General features: G+C 39.1%; 1 protein-coding gene across 1 annotated transcript in view; it reads right to left on the bottom strand.

Moving 5' to 3' along the window:
- The window catches only part of LOC102479607 (cilia- and flagella-associated protein 44), a gene marked incomplete at its 5' end in the record, with an annotated part of 59,432 nt that overhangs the window by 25,146 nt on the left and 18,600 nt on the right, over nucleotides 1-15,686 (bottom strand). Inside the window, 7 exons of the mRNA XM_027774467.1 lie at nucleotides 358-858; nucleotides 3,445-3,622; nucleotides 4,522-4,696; nucleotides 5,491-5,687; nucleotides 11,272-11,402; nucleotides 14,081-14,243; nucleotides 14,415-14,470. Of these exons, the coding sequence (XP_027630268.1) occupies nucleotides 358-858; nucleotides 3,445-3,622; nucleotides 4,522-4,696; nucleotides 5,491-5,687; nucleotides 11,272-11,402; nucleotides 14,081-14,243; nucleotides 14,415-14,470 (1,401 nt within the window). The remainder of the gene's footprint in view (nucleotides 1-357; nucleotides 859-3,444; nucleotides 3,623-4,521; nucleotides 4,697-5,490; nucleotides 5,688-11,271; nucleotides 11,403-14,080; nucleotides 14,244-14,414; nucleotides 14,471-15,686) is intronic.

Genomic DNA, 15,686 nt, shown 5'->3' with positions numbered 1-15,686 from the left:
AATGAGAGGCCAGTAGGTGGTGCAGTGGCTAAGGCACTGCACTCCCACATGGCCCACTACAGTTCCAGTCCCAGACTCCGTGGCTTGAAAATCATGCTGGTGCATGTGTGTGCATGCCCAAAATCCCAAGAGGAGACTGGAGAAGGGATTGCAGTGCAGTCATCTCCACACCCCGCCAAGGGATGATTTTTCACTTTCCCTCTCTGTTTCTCCAGTGAACACATGCACCCTATGACCAAAATCTTAAAATAAATAAATAAATAAATAAATAAACAAACAAACAAATGAGAAACTAGATCTGATTCTTCTCTTACTCTCTGCTCTTCCATCGCAAATAGGGTCGGCATTGGCTCTTACCCTTTTGGTCAAGTACTCTTGCATGTACAAGTGCTTGATCTCGTCCCTTTTCATGATCTCCAGCTCCACTTCAGTTGTCTCCGCTCTTTCAAATTCCATGAGCCTTGAACTATCTAGACTGTGTACAGACGCCTTTGATGATCTAGTTATTGAATCTCGTGTCAACAAATCCCCATCCTTTCCAGAAGAAGGTTTGAGGAATCCTCCACCTATGGCTCCAGAAACTGCCTGTTTCATTGGGGGGGGCTTTTCATTCTCACTTTCTATCACACGTTGCTTAAAAGTTAGGAGAGTTTCCTCATCATACTCAAATCTCTTTTCTGGAACTTCTTCCGGATGTATCTGAGGGACTTGGGGAATGGGGGTGTGCTTGGATTTGGGAAGAGTCGACTGAATGTTCCTCAGTTCCTGTACGAGGCACTGTATTTCCTCAATAACAGCCACCTTAAGGTCTCGAAGGGAGAGGATGCATTTGTTCATGTGCATTTTCTTTCCATGGGCCTGAAACAAAGCAGAGGAAGGAAGCAAAATGACAATCTTCTCACAAAGGAAACTTGAGTTACTATTTGCTCTTGTTCTTTAACTGGTAGGTTTAGAAAATTTTCAAGATTAAAAAAGTCAGCCTTTTCTCTAGCTTTAAGGCTTTTTTTCTCATTCCCATTTAGCCCTTCCAAGACAGGGGCACAGTCTGGATGTAACCTCTGGTATTCCATTGCTTTCCGGGACGTGTTCCTTCTGTTCCTCTGAGAGCTGCAGTTCCCTGTCCTCTTTCACCACTCCAGGACAGTCCTTCCTGAAGCCTGTGCTTGGCTGGATACTGTCTCCAGGGAAGGAAGGCCATTGACTTTCCTGCTGGAACTTAGACTCACCTAGGGCTGTCAGCCCAGGGCCAAACCAAGTGAAGTATGTGGCAGATTGTAGGTTAGGCCTATAAGACCGAACCCAAACCATTCTGATGACTGGGAGGCCTATGTCTTTGAGGGCTCTTCCTTATGCATTAACTTTTTCTTTCTAGTTTTCCAAATACCATACAAATCTAAACACTGGCTGGGGAAGAGTGGGACATATAATACACTACTTTAAAAATGCTTAATACTGGGACCAGCAGCTGGCATAATGGCTATGTCACTGGACTCCCATGTAGTACTGCGGTTTGAGTCCTGGATCTCATGCCGGCACATGTGCATGCGTGCCCAAGATCCCAAGAGGAAAATGGAAGAGAAGGGATTGTGGCATGGCCATCCCCCCTGGGGGTGATTTCTCACTTTCTATCTGTCACTCTGTCTTTCTGGTGAGCACACGTGCCCTATAGCGATAACCTCTCCGGAAAAAAAAAAACGCTTAATACTTTTTACAGATAAGATAACTGAGGTTTAGAGAGTTTTACACAACCTAGCAATGTTTACATGGCTAGTAAGTGGCAGAGGTAAAAACAAAACTTCATTTTCTGACTTAGAGAATAGTGTATTCTACCTAATTATTATTATTTTTTAAAGAATTATTTCATTGGGAACCAGCAGTTAGTGTAATGGCTATGTCGCTGGATTCCCACGTGGTCGACCGCAGTTCGTGTCCCGGACCCGGTGGCTTAAAACTCACGCCGGGTGTGTGTGCGTGCGTGCCCAAGATCCCGAGAGGAGAATGGAGGAGAAGGGATTGTGGCGTGACCATCCCCCCTGGGGAGTGATTTCTCGCTTTCTGTCTCTATGTTTCTCTCTGTCTGTCTGGCAAGCGCACGCGCCCTACAGTGAAAATCTCTCCAAAAAAAAAAAAAAAAAGAATTATTTCATTTAACTTTATTTATTTACTTACTTATTTTTTTTTAATTTGATCAGAGAGGGTCAGGGTCAGAGAGAGACAGAGAGACAGAGAGAGTGAGAGAAAGTGAGAAAGCAAGCCACCAGGCCCAAGACATGAGTCACAGTCAGTCATGTGACAGTCCAGCACCCTTCACCACCATGTCACCTGCCGGCCCCATGTTCTACATTATTTTATGCTGCCACTTAGTAAAGCAGATTTCACTGTACAGCAATGAAGCTTAGGACATAACCCCTAGCTAGACTATGAAATTTCAGGTTGGGTGACCGATAAATTGTGGTCCTAAGGACATTTATCTATGATGGTGAATGGAATCTGATGGATAAACAAGACAAGCAGCTAGTAAAACAATCCAAAGGTCCATTTTGATGAGAAAGGTACAGTTAAAAGCTACAAAAATGTATTTGTCGGTAGGAATTGATATGCCAGGACCTTGCCTTGTACTTCTGGCATATATATCTTTGGTGAAATAGAAAAAGATACCCTTCCCTCAGGAAATGTTTTATTTGTCAGCAAAATATAAAATATTCAAATATATTATATCTGCAATAAGATTGGGGCCCTTTCCAAAGTAATGTCTTAAAATGTGCAACTTGTACAACTATATTCAGTGGCTAAGTATCAAATCCCCTAAAAATTGTAGACCAGATGTTTTCTAAGTCGCTAAGTATGAAAAAATCACTTGTCAGTTCAAATGGCAATCAAGAATTCATATAGCAGAAAGAGGAAACCTTAATAAGGCAAGGAGAGTCAGAAGGTGGGGTGACGGGAAGCAACGCGGAAGAATGCAGAGAGATTCAGAGAGGAGTACATTTGTTGGTTACTATTCAGTTTCCTACCAAAGTTTGGAAGTCCTGTTAAGAAAAGGCTAACCAGCAGCCTTTTTTCCTAAGTCCTTGGTGGTCCATGGCAGCCAAAAACCAAATCTCACAAGGGTTTATTTAAATTTTAGAGGTTCACGATCCACGAAATACAACACTCTCACCCATGAAATGGGCATCAAGTAACTCATGGGAAGCCCTAGCTCTGCCTTATTAGCTGAGACTAAGCATGGGCAGTGTCTTGGCCTTGCTGGGCCTCAGTTTCCTCACTGATAAACTACCATTCTCTATTTCATGATTTAACTATCACGAAAGTACTTTCCATTTCTAAATTTCTGTAGTTATATATCCCCTTGTGGACCAGATAGAGAAATAGGTTGGTTTAGAAAAAGAATCAATGGAAAACTAAGGATGCGTTTTCATTGTCGTGAAGTCTGTGGGTAAGTACCAGGGAGTCGAGGTGTCCCAGTTCTTCTTTCTTCTTGGCAGCATTTATTCTCATGTGCTCCGGTATCTTGTAGTCTGGGGCTGTCTTCAGATTGAAATCTCCCATAAACACCTGGGCTTCTTTGATGGCTTGAACATCTTTGGGATCTTCATAGTCATCAGCAGGTCTACTCTTGTATCTATCCAAAAAAATAGACAGCCCATACACGAATAAGACAGCAATCTCTAATATACCTACTTTAATACAGGTATGTATACAAATTCAATCATGAAGCAAAAGTACAATTCTCAGTTGGTGATGCACTTTCATCTAGAGTCCAAGCATCTTTTTTTAAAGTCAAGGTACATCTCCAGAAACTGACCCAAGAAAATGGAATTATGTAATTTCTCTGACAGGGAATTTTTTAAACATTCAGTGATCATAAATATGCTCTTTGAAGTGAAGAGAACAATGCACGAACAAGGTGAGAACTTCAACAAAGATATTATAGAAAATATTCGAACATATCAAACAGAAATTGTGGAGTTAACACAATAGTTGAACTGAAAGATTCATGGAAAGGGTTCAATGGCTTACTACAACAAGCAGAAAAAAGGATCAGCAAACTCAAACACAGGCCACTGAACGTAATTCAGGGAGAAGAGCAAAAACAACAAAAATGTAATAAAGAAAACATAAGAGACTTATTACTAGCAACCTTAAAGCAACAAACAAACAAACAAACAAACAAATGCATTTTGGGAATCAGAAAAAAAGATCAAAAGAAATAACCAAAAAGCTACACTCTAACAAGAAAAAGAGAAAGAAATAACTAAATAATGACTAGGGCTAGGATTGGATTTCCGTTTGGCCATCTGGGATCCAGCTTCCTCTGCACAGTGCTTTAACCACTGTGTGCTCAACTACCGGGCTACAGGGCTGACCCTGACCTGACTTTATTAGCTCATCTCTGTGTAGATTTCTTTCACTTTTAATGTAAAGAATAACAATATCAATAAATATAAAGTTTTCAAAGATATATTTCAGGGTTCACATGTTTAAAAGATAAGAGTTTAGATTAAAAAAAAAAAAACTCACAGTTCCTCCCATTCTTTTTTTCTCTGCAGAATCTTAAGATGGGCCTTTTCAGCTTTTAATATAAGTTTCTTGGTTTTCTCAATTTGATTTTCCACCATAATTTCACTTAAGGTTTTAGGCCGAAATTGCTTCCCTTTTTCTACTATTGATTCTTCTTGTACGCTAATAGTCTCACCTATACAAAGAATCAACATTTTTTCTAGTCATTTGAAACATAAAAACAAAACTCTCAAATCTTGTATTAAACCTGCCACATAAAAAAAAAAATCCAGAGACTATATGAAATCTATAAATCAAAGTATTTCTTGAGCAATTATCATGAATTCAACTTTATAATAAGTACTGTGGAATAACAAACAGTGACATCTAAGTCACAACTTCGCTCTTAAGGACCTTATTTATTTATTTATTTATTTATTTATTTTCATTTTCTTCCATACATTCAATCACATTATTATTTGTCTTACAAAATGGATATTTCAACAGGTGAACATTTCTCGTGGCAAGTCACAAGAAACCAGTTGCAGGGATTAGAAGTCCTAGTTTCATACCTCATCATTCTGTTTAAAGCACATATTCTTGGAAAATAATTTGAAATGTAATGTTTTAGTCCATACACCGGGATGGGGCTCAGAAATTTGGAAAGAAATACTGCCTAGAAACTAGCGTCTGAGCATCCAGTATTGACACCCACTCTGTCACATGACCAGGGTGGGTTCCTTTGGAGCTCTCATCAAAGAGGAAAGAGGTCATGGAGCAATTGTAGAGAAACATGGCCTCTCTTTCTGGACATACACTCCTAACTCTCTTAATTATTTATTCCAGATGAAATCATTATGAAAGAAAGGGGAACAAGATAATGAGCTCACATCACCAAAGAAGGTTCAGAGGTTCTACCCACAAAAAGATAATTCAGTTTTAAACTCTTGATCAGTAAGGACTTGAAAGCCTTCTTGTCATTGAGGCTACCTGTCTCTTTCTGGCTGTCCTTTCTTCCAATTCCCTCTTTTTCAAACCTCTCCATTTTGCTTGCTCTTCTCTCTGTTTGACTCGGCCGTTTAAACTTAGAGTACTTGGAGGGCTTCACCAGTCTATAGGAGGCCACCTTGTGGTCACTTTGTATGGCGTGAACCACAATAATATCACTTTCCAATGGATCGCGAAATCTGAAAAAATAAAAAATGTATTTGCAATAGTCACAAATTTGATGATTGCATAATTACTAAGCAAAGTAAGACTATAACACACTATTTCCTATAAATAGTGTAACACCATTATAAAATTTGAAAAATCAAATATTTTAAAGTTACTAGTCAATTAAATTGTTTACTATTTGTGGGCACTAGTCTATAAGTACCTCTCCCTCCCATAAATATACTTTATACTTTTTTGCTACTGGGTGCATGTGCTTGCTGGAGAGAATCAGTGAGAGAGAGTGAGAGAAAGAGAGAAAGAAAGTGAGAAATCACTCCTCAGGGGGATGGCCATGACAATATCCCTTCTCCTCCATTATCCTCTTGGGATTTGGGGCACACATATACATGCGTGTTTTTCAAGCTGCTGGATCTGAGCCTCAAACCATGCATCTGACCATGTAGAATCCAGCTGCCTTAACCACCATGTGACCTGACTGGCCCTGAACAAAATTTAAGGCAAACAGCAGAGTGCATATTTACAATATGTATAATAAAAAGACAAATTTTTTTTAATATAGGCGTAGTGACTAACACTCAAAATAAATGGGGAAATTAACAGAACCCCCTCAAAAATGAACAAAAAAATCTAAGCAGGTAATTTTCAGATCAAATATAAGTGAACTATAAACATATAAAAAGATATGTTCAACCTCACCTATAATAAAAGGAGTGCAAATCATTCAGTCAAGAGGTCATCATATTTGGCCTATTGAATTGGGAAAGATGAAAACACTAGTACTATCCACTGTTATTCAGTGATACAACTTTATCCTTCCCCCTTCCAATCAGGTGGCTTGGTACTTATTATTTCCTTCTATATATTTGCAGAAGACATGATGATGTGATGGTGAATGGAGGGTGCTTAGACCAGGGAGATAAATCAGGGAGTTGAGGAAAAGAGTATTTAGGTCAAGGAGACGGCCGAGGGAGAGGCTCCATCTGACTAGGAGGAAGACGGGTAAGTTGTGTTCTGGAGCTCTGAGCACGCAAGTGCTTCCGACAGGACTGGGGAGAGGGCAAGGCCTCAGAAGTGATGGCTATCTGTGTGCTCAGTCCTGGGGACAGAGGCTCTTGGCCTCGCCAAAGACTGCCTGTTCCAGCAAAGCACAGAATCAAAGGACCCAAAGAAGCAGGCAGGCTGGGAATGAGCCTCAGTAGCATTGAGACCAACTATCCATTCTTACCGGTACAAAGGAGGCCAAGAGTCAAATTTAAGTTATTTTAAATAAAATAAATAGCCATATTACTTACATACCTAAGTCTGTGATTTAGAATTCATACTTGAGATACACAAACACACATTTATAAATTATACATACACATTTATAAATACATTGTGAATGTTTATTAAAGCCAAACATAGGCTACTGTGTTGAGAGTTCTTCCTAAGAGAAATTTCTTACCTACTCTTATCACCAATCTAGCTAGAATTCAGGGATTCAAATATTCAAGTATTATCCGGGGATTTACTGCCAGGTAATGAGTGCTATGATCTGCAGGGTGGAGTACCAGAGAGGAGCTAGCTGCACAGAGAACACAAGCTCTGAATGTCTGCAGGGAGCTCCCTTCCAGTCTTCAGGTCTTACCTGTCAGCACATGCATGAGGACACGTCTACCTGTGGTGGAGGAAAGAACCAACAGAAAGGAGCAGGCAGAATAATCCTCAGACTTCCCAGAAATTGGAATAGCTTGTGTGCCCACCACCAGTCTGATAATACCTGGGATGTACAGTACTCAAAAAAGAATTGTCTTTGTATATACTGAAGGCTACCCTGATCCCATGTAAAATAAGTGAGAAAAAAAAACTAAAAAAAAAAAGTCAAACTATTTCCCAATAACTTCATGGAGTCCCAGAACAAAGCTCAAGAACATTTATTAGGTCATTCAGAAAAGTCATGACATATTCTGTATAAAAATATGTCATGACTTTCCAGATGACCCAATAAAAGTATATTAAAATATCTAGCACCCACAATACAAAATTTACAATGTTTGACATCCAGTCAAAATGTACAAGCAAGGAGCTAGCCCCATAGCACGGTAGTTAAGAGAGCCAGATCCCACATGGCCAACTGTAGTTCAAATCCTGGCCCTCCAGAAGCTTGAAAATATGCAGAGGGCTGGGCTAGCTGGTGGCATGGTAGTTGAGGCGACTGGCTCCTACATGGTCTACTGTATGCTTTGCGTTTCAGACCTGATGGCTTGAAAAACATCCCAGGTATATGTGCATTCTACCCAAAATCCCAAAAGGAGGGAGGAATGGGGAAGAGATTGCATTGTGACAACTCCTATAGGATGCCCCTTCCACTCCTCGCTTCCATCTCTCTGTCTCTCTCCACTGAGTGCATGTGTCCTCTGGCAAATTTTTTAAAAAGAAAAAGAAGTACCAGTCTAGACACATGTGTGTGCATGCCCAAACTCCTGACAGGAAGTTGAAATGAAAGAAAGAGGATTGTGACATGACAAGTCCCTTTGAGGGAGGTGTTTTCTATCTCTCTGATAAACACGTGCCCATTGGTCATTAGAAAAAAATAGTAATAATTTAAAATTTTACCAGGCATGGGATTAGCAGATGACATAATAGTTATGTCACTGGACTCCCATATGACTGACTGTGGTTCAAGTCCCAGATCCAGTGGCTTGAAATTCATGTGTATGTACCCAAAATCTCGAGAGGAGAATGGAGAAGGGATTGCAGCAGGGTCATCCTCCAAGGGGACTAATTTCCCCCTTTCTGTCTCTCTGTTGAGTACATATGCCCTATAGAAAAAAGAAAACTAAAAAAAAAAAAAAAAAATTTACTAGCAGACAAAACAAAAACGGAAAAAAATGGACCAAAAACAAACAGCAATGCATGTCAACAGAAAAAGACTCAAATGACAGAGATAATATAACCAGCAGTCAAGGATATTAAAGCAGTTGTGATAATGAGTCTCTATATTCAAGAAAGTAGAAAGCATGAGCATGTTAAGGTGAGCAAAATCCTTACCTATCATACTGGGAAGTCAATACATAATGATAAATATGTATAAATATATTAATTAGATGTGTGCTTGTAAGCATTAGAACAATTATTAAAAGTGACTCTTTTCAAGATATATCATGTTTACGGATTGAACGACTGGATATTTAGTTTTAAATGTCTATTATCCCTGGGGCTGGCAGGTGGTGTGGTGCTTGAGGTGCTAGACTCCCACATGGCTGACTGTGGTTCAAGCCCAGGACCGGGCAGGTTGATTTCTCACTTTCTCTCATGTGTTCTCTCTCTCTCTCTCTGGTTACAAAAATAATAATGATGGGAACCAGCAGTTAGCGTAATGGCTATGTCACTGGACTCCCATGTAGTCGACCGCGGTTCGTGTCCCAGACCCGGTGGCTTAAAACTCACGCCGGGCGCGTGTGCGTGCGTGCCCAAGATCCCGAGAGGAGAATGGAGGAGAAGGGATTGCGGCGTGACCATCCCCCCTGGGGGGTGATTTCTCGCTTTCTGTCTCTATGTCTCTCTCCATCTGTCTGGCGAGTGCACGCGCCCTACAGTGAAAATCTCTCCAAAAAAAAAAAAGTCTATTATTCCTAAAGATTTCTTATTATTAATATTATTAATAATATAATATTATTCTATTAACATATTATATTAACATAATTCCAGTGAAAATATTAGCAAGCTTTTTGTAAAAATTGACAAGTTGATTTGATGCAAAAAAACCTAGGGCCAGCTCTGTGGTTTAGTAGTGATGCACTGCTCAGGAGAAGCTGGGTCCCCCATGCTGACATTGGTTCGAATCCCCAGCCTAGTCAGGCACTCAAGTAAGTGCCCAAGACCCGATAGACTAGCAGACTAGAGGAAAGGGAATGCAGTGTGACAGAACTTATGAATGGTGCCAGTCTCTTTCTCTCTCTCCCTATCTCACTGTCATAAATTAAAAAAAAAGAAAACTTTTAAGTTAGTGAGAAAATGAAATTAAAGTATGAGTGTATTAAAGAAAAAGAAAAAAGAACCTAAGTAAAATTGGAGATAGAGAACAAAGTTGGAAAATTTACAATATTAGATATCAAGACTTAATTAGACAGAGTGATACCAGTACAAGGATAGACAGATGAGCCAAAGAAATAGAATGAAGAATTCAAACACAAACCCATACATACAGAGTTACCTGATTAATGACAAAGGCATCACTATAATCTAGGGAACAAAGGACAGTCTTAGAAACAAATAATACTGCATCAATTTATAAAGAAACAAATGACACTTGATCCCTACCTCACACTACTTACAAAACTTATTCAAGATAGGTAATGGCAGGACAGTTTCTAGAAGAAAACATAGGAGAGTTATTTCATATACTGGAGTTGGCAAAGATTTCTTAAATACAACATAGAAGCATTAACATAAAAAGAAAAACACTGATAAACTGAACTTTATTAAAACTAAAACTTTCTGTTCAGCAAAAGACTCCATTAAGGGAGTGAAGAGGCAAGCCACAAACTGTAGCAAAATATTTAGACATATGCATGCACACACACACACATGTGTGTACACATGTGTGTATATATACATATATATATATAAATACATGTGAGGCAAGGCTCATATATGGAATATATAAGTAACTCCTAAAACCCAATTTGTAAAATGAGTAAACTGGGCTGAAAATGTCACTCCTCGAGGAAATGTCAACTTAAACCACACTGATAGACTACTGCAGAATGACTGAGATTTAAAGAGCCAAGAGTCCCAAGGGATGAGTGTTATGGGTCTAATTGGGTTCTCCCCACCCCAAAGGTACACTAAAGTCTAACCCCTAATACCTCAGAACATGAGCATATCTGAAAACAGAGTCTGGACAGAGGTTATCAAGTTAATTATGGTAATTAGGGTAGGCCTTAACCCAGTATGACTGTTGCCATTATAAGAAGTGAAAATCCAGACACAGAGACAGAGAGGCACAGGGAGAAAACAGGAAGAACACCATACAAAGTCGGAAGATTTAGAGTGATATGTTTATAAGCTAAGACACAAAAATTACTGGCAAACCAGAGAGAGAGAGAACGTGAGAAAGCAAGTCGTCAGGTCTGTGACTCGAACCACAATGGGCCATGTGGGAGACTAACCCCTCAACCACCACACCACCTGCTGACCCTCTATACCTTAACCTTAATAGCGGATGTACATGTTTATTCATATATAAAAAAGTATCAAGCTGTGCAATTAAGGCTTATGTACTTTATGGTTGTAAATTATATCTTAATCAAAGACAAAGAAGTTTTTAAAAAGTAATTTCCTCTGGAAAGTCAAACTGATGCATGACAGAGATTGGACAGGAGGTTGCTATCTTTCATTGTAAGTTCCACATTTTTTCGCATTTATACTAGAAAGGAGTAAGAAGAAAGCTCAGGGAGGTATCAGTAACAGGACACAAGGATTCCTTGAAATTCGCATCAGTCAGTATTAAAGTAAGACTCTTCTGTAGTCACATTATTGACCCTGTTATAAACAGTGTTACTCAAAGATGTGCTCTTAAACAGCTTAACTTGCAGGAAATAAGGGTCCTACCTATTCTGTAGCTTCATTAGGCCAAGCTCATGTTTCTCTTTCTCCCAAGCTAATTCTTTTTCCACTTGATGAATTTTGTAAGCTGTTTTTCTGTGAATTTCAGCACGAATTTTGGAATCTAGATCAAAATCCTGTGGATAAAGGTTTGTTCATCAAAAGAGATATTTTGTCAATTCACTCTATCAATTATGTTCCATATACACATAAGTTTTGTTCTCAATTCCATGTTCCATCATAGCTCTCTCCCAAATACCATAAACTCTCTCTATTCCAGGAGAGCAATAATGTACTTTTGATCTTAACTTCCACAAAATGAAGAAGTTCTAAGAAATAATTAACAACACAAATAAAGTTACATATTTAAAGACAATTTTCTCGATGATAAAAATAATGAATATTCATGATATTTGGAGGATATACAACATTTAAAAATATTCTCTCATCATCCCCCAAAAACTACTATCACATACCCAGTTGGGCACAGGGTCAAAGTTCCTGGCAGTTGGCCATTAGCTGAATACCCCCCCCAATGTGATCTCACCTAGCAAAAATGGCAGTCCTTGGCAGTCTTCTTGACATCACCAAGTTCTTGTTGAATGTCATTTACCAAGGAGTCTACTTTGTCCCATAAAGGTACTTAAAGGCCTTCTGTTTCTTACCTTCACCACTGGAAAAATACCAGAGCCTGAATGGAGGCTAAATTGTGAATAGTAATTACTTTTTTCAGAGATATTTATGGGATTTTGTTGTTGTTTGATGGTTTGGTTGGTTGGTTTTGTTTTTTGCCACAGGGCATATGCACTGGTCAGAGACAGACAGAGAGACAGAAAGTGAGAAATCACCCCCAAGAGGGAATGGCCACACAGCAATCCCTTCTTCTTGGGATTCTGGGTATGCATGGATATGTACCCCATGTGATTTTCAAGCTGCGGGTCTGGGACTCCAACCGCTGTCAGCCATGTGGGAATCCAGAGCCTTAACCACCATGCCACCTGCTGGCCCCAGTAGCAGTGTTTTACAGTAATGATGTATGCAAAGCGCTGAGCCACAGCACTTGCCTCCGTTGTTCTGTCTTAAATTATGTCACCTATACTCCAAGGATGTCAACATTTTCTTTGTAAAATAGCAGAAATGTATTTTAACCATCATGCGTGTTTTTTTTTTAAGCAATAGGTTAGCCATTATGATTTTGCCAAAGCACTCTTCATATGAAATTGGTGAAATACTTCTAAAATTGTAGGAGTGAGTATATTTAGGTTTATATTTGATTAGATTCTTAACAGTAATTTCATTAAGGAGAAACTACAAAAAAAAAAAAAAACCACACACAAAAAAATAACAACTAATCACTAACAGGTACATGTGGCTTTGCAATAACTCACACATGAAAATAACATGAATAAAAATTTGGCTTAAGGGGAACCAGCAGTTAGTGTAATGGCTATATCACTGGACTCCCACGTAGTCGACCGCGGTTCGCGTCCCGGACCCAGTGACTTAAAACTCACGCCGGGCGCGTGTGCGTGTGTGCCCAAGATCCTGAGAAGAGAATGGAGGAGAAGGGATTGTAGCATGACTATCCCCCCTGGGGGATGATTTCTTGCTTTCTGTCTCTATGTCTCTCTCTGTCTGTCTGGTGAGCGTGCGCACCCTACAGCGAAAAAAATCTCTCTCAAAAAAAAAAATTGGCTTAAACAATGTTGTGATTGTCCCTGTGGCTACCACTACACTAAGTCATCTTTTAGAAATTTAGTGGATCGACCAGATCAATAGATCTGATGATTACAGAAATGGAGCCACTGAGAATCAAGTTACACATGTCCCTGCCCAGCAGATATTGTGGCTAGGTACAACAAGGATTGATAACCAGATTCAAATGTATATTTATAAATTATCATATTACCCCTGCCCCTGGGGGGGAAAAAAGTTAGGTAGCTAAATCCAGCAGTTAATTTTCTACAGAAGATCTCTGACCTACAATGTTTGACTTACAATTTTTTGACTGTGCTATTTCTACTTGAATACGCATTCATTCAAGAAGTAAACTAAAGATTTTTTGGCTTTCCTCTTGCCAATTTCTAACAAGTATAGGTCTACATAGTAGTTTTACACAAAGCAAACTACAGAAAAATTGCAGTTGATGAAACTGCTTTGTTTGTTTCACTGAAAGGGGTAAGCGAGAAGGCTTGACCTAATACATATTCTACTTGAATATACACATTCAAAACGGACTAGGCAAAGCAATGCTGTTTGGTAGGTTAGGTGTATTAAATGCATGTTTGACTTATGATATTTTCAGCTTATGATGTATTTATAAGGACATAATCCCAACATAAGTCAAGGAGCACTTGTATTACGTAAAGACGCTCAGGTAAGAGCCAAGGTGAGTGGAAATGCACCGATCAAAAGAAACAGGATCCCACACAGCAAATCCCCAGCCCAGTCACCCTGGAACACACTGGGCACACATAAGTGCCCATGATCCAAGGGGTGAAGGACTGAAAGAAGACGACCATGGCATGACCAGATGCTGTGGCGGGTGCTCTTCTCTGTCTCTGTCTCTCTCTCACTCTCACATACGTATACACATACTATCATGAATAAAGAAAAAAAAAGAATTTTAAAGAGGCTTATCTACCTCCAAAACTAGTTGTGTATCAAGGTCTACAGTACTTTAGTTGCTACAAAAACATGGGCCAGATAAAGGGAAGCTCGAAGATGATTCTAAGTGTTCCTACTTGGCAAAATAGTAGTCTTGATCCAGAAACAGTACCTAATATAGTTGAAATCAAATCTTTTTTAGGCTTACTGTTCGCTTAAACTGCATGTGATTTGGTAACTCTTTATTCATTTCTAATAGTTTGCAAAACTCATTCCTCAAAACTTTGATTTGTTCTCTCTTCTCAGCCTTTATTTCTTCCACTTCTTTCATTAACTTGTCATATTCTCTTTTTCTCCGGGCAGTCTCAATACTGAAAACAGAAATTTAAAAGGGTAACAGGCCAGAATACAGAAACAGCCTACGAAAAAAAAATTAGTATTCCATAATTTGGAAATTCATTTAGCTCAGTCAATGGCTGCAAAATGTTGGTTAGTTTTGCAAACACGTAGACCTAATTAGAATGTATGCAAAATTCTTATACCTGTATGCTTTGGGATCTTCAATATCTTCTGGAATTGACTCTGCTTCAATTCCAAGCTGTAGAAAGGAGAATAAAAGGTTAGTCATGTAAAATTGCATATTTTCCTTAAAATAGCTAGAAAGGAAGTTGAAATTTTGTGGGTTTCTTCCTGACAATTTCTACCAGCGGAAGGTCTGCATAGTCCATAGTAGTTTTACACATAACACGCTGGAGAAAAATTGCAGTGGGCAACAGTTTGGCTTCTATTTCATTTATGGGGGTAAGCGGAAAAGAGTCTTGACATATAATCACGCTTGCAAATTGTTACTATCATCATAGTTCTCACCTCTAAATGTCAATCACTAATAACCATGTGCTAGAATAGAGTGTGTGTGCACACGCACGTACACACACACACACAATTTCCAGGCTATGTTTTACAGAATGCTGCTTTTTACCATGTTTCTTTATTACGTGTATATTTACCCCAAAACACCTAATGTGTATAGGAGGAAGATTTTTGAAATATGTATTGTTTTGTTTTAACTAAGCATTTTACATGACTTTATCAAAAGAAGACATACAGTGGAAAATACACAATAATATAATCTCCCTCTTTGAGAGAGAAAAAGATATGAAATCGGGACTACAAATCTTCCTTTAGAATGAAAAGGTCAGCCCAGCTGAGATGCTGCAGCAGTAATCCAATGATCCGTGCTGCTAAAGTCATATGTGAAGGTCCCAGGTTCACATCCTGAGGTCTCCCTACACATGTGGGGGGTGCTTGTGCACGGGCCCATGATCTCAGCTGCCTGAGGCCAGGGATGGAAAGTGACATGAAGACCATGCTGGGGTGCCTATCTCTCTGTGTCTCTCATAAAAGAAATGCACTGAAAAGAAAGGAGATCATTTAAAATTAGGGCGACCTGAGAAGCCAGCCACTTTAAAGTACTTTGTTTATTCAGGTACTATGCTATAAGATGTCTTCCTCTGTGATGTTAAGGGGAATTATAATCCAGAGAACAAAACAAAGAGTATTAGTTTGCTAATTAATCAGTCAGTTCTTAAGTAAAATTGAACTTGCTTATTCTCTATTCTTTTGTCATAACAGACAGATCTCTGTTTTGCTGTCATTTGTTGTAATGAAAAGATTTTCGATCAAGTTATTTTATTGTGGACTTCCTAGATCTGAAATGTAAATCTACATATTTTCACGGAAGTTAAGGTTTATGACTTCAGTAAATGTGAAGCCGTAAACATGACCAATATGAGAGACAGTGATGGCTAATAAAT

This window comes from Tupaia chinensis, unplaced genomic scaffold, assembly GCF_000334495.1.
Source record: "Tupaia chinensis unplaced genomic scaffold, TupChi_1.0 Scaffold000437_1, whole genome shotgun sequence".
NCBI classification, from domain to species: domain Eukaryota; kingdom Metazoa; phylum Chordata; class Mammalia; order Scandentia; family Tupaiidae; genus Tupaia; species Tupaia belangeri.
Note: the sequence above shows the minus strand (reverse complement) of the source record. Positions and strands in the feature narration are given on the sequence as shown.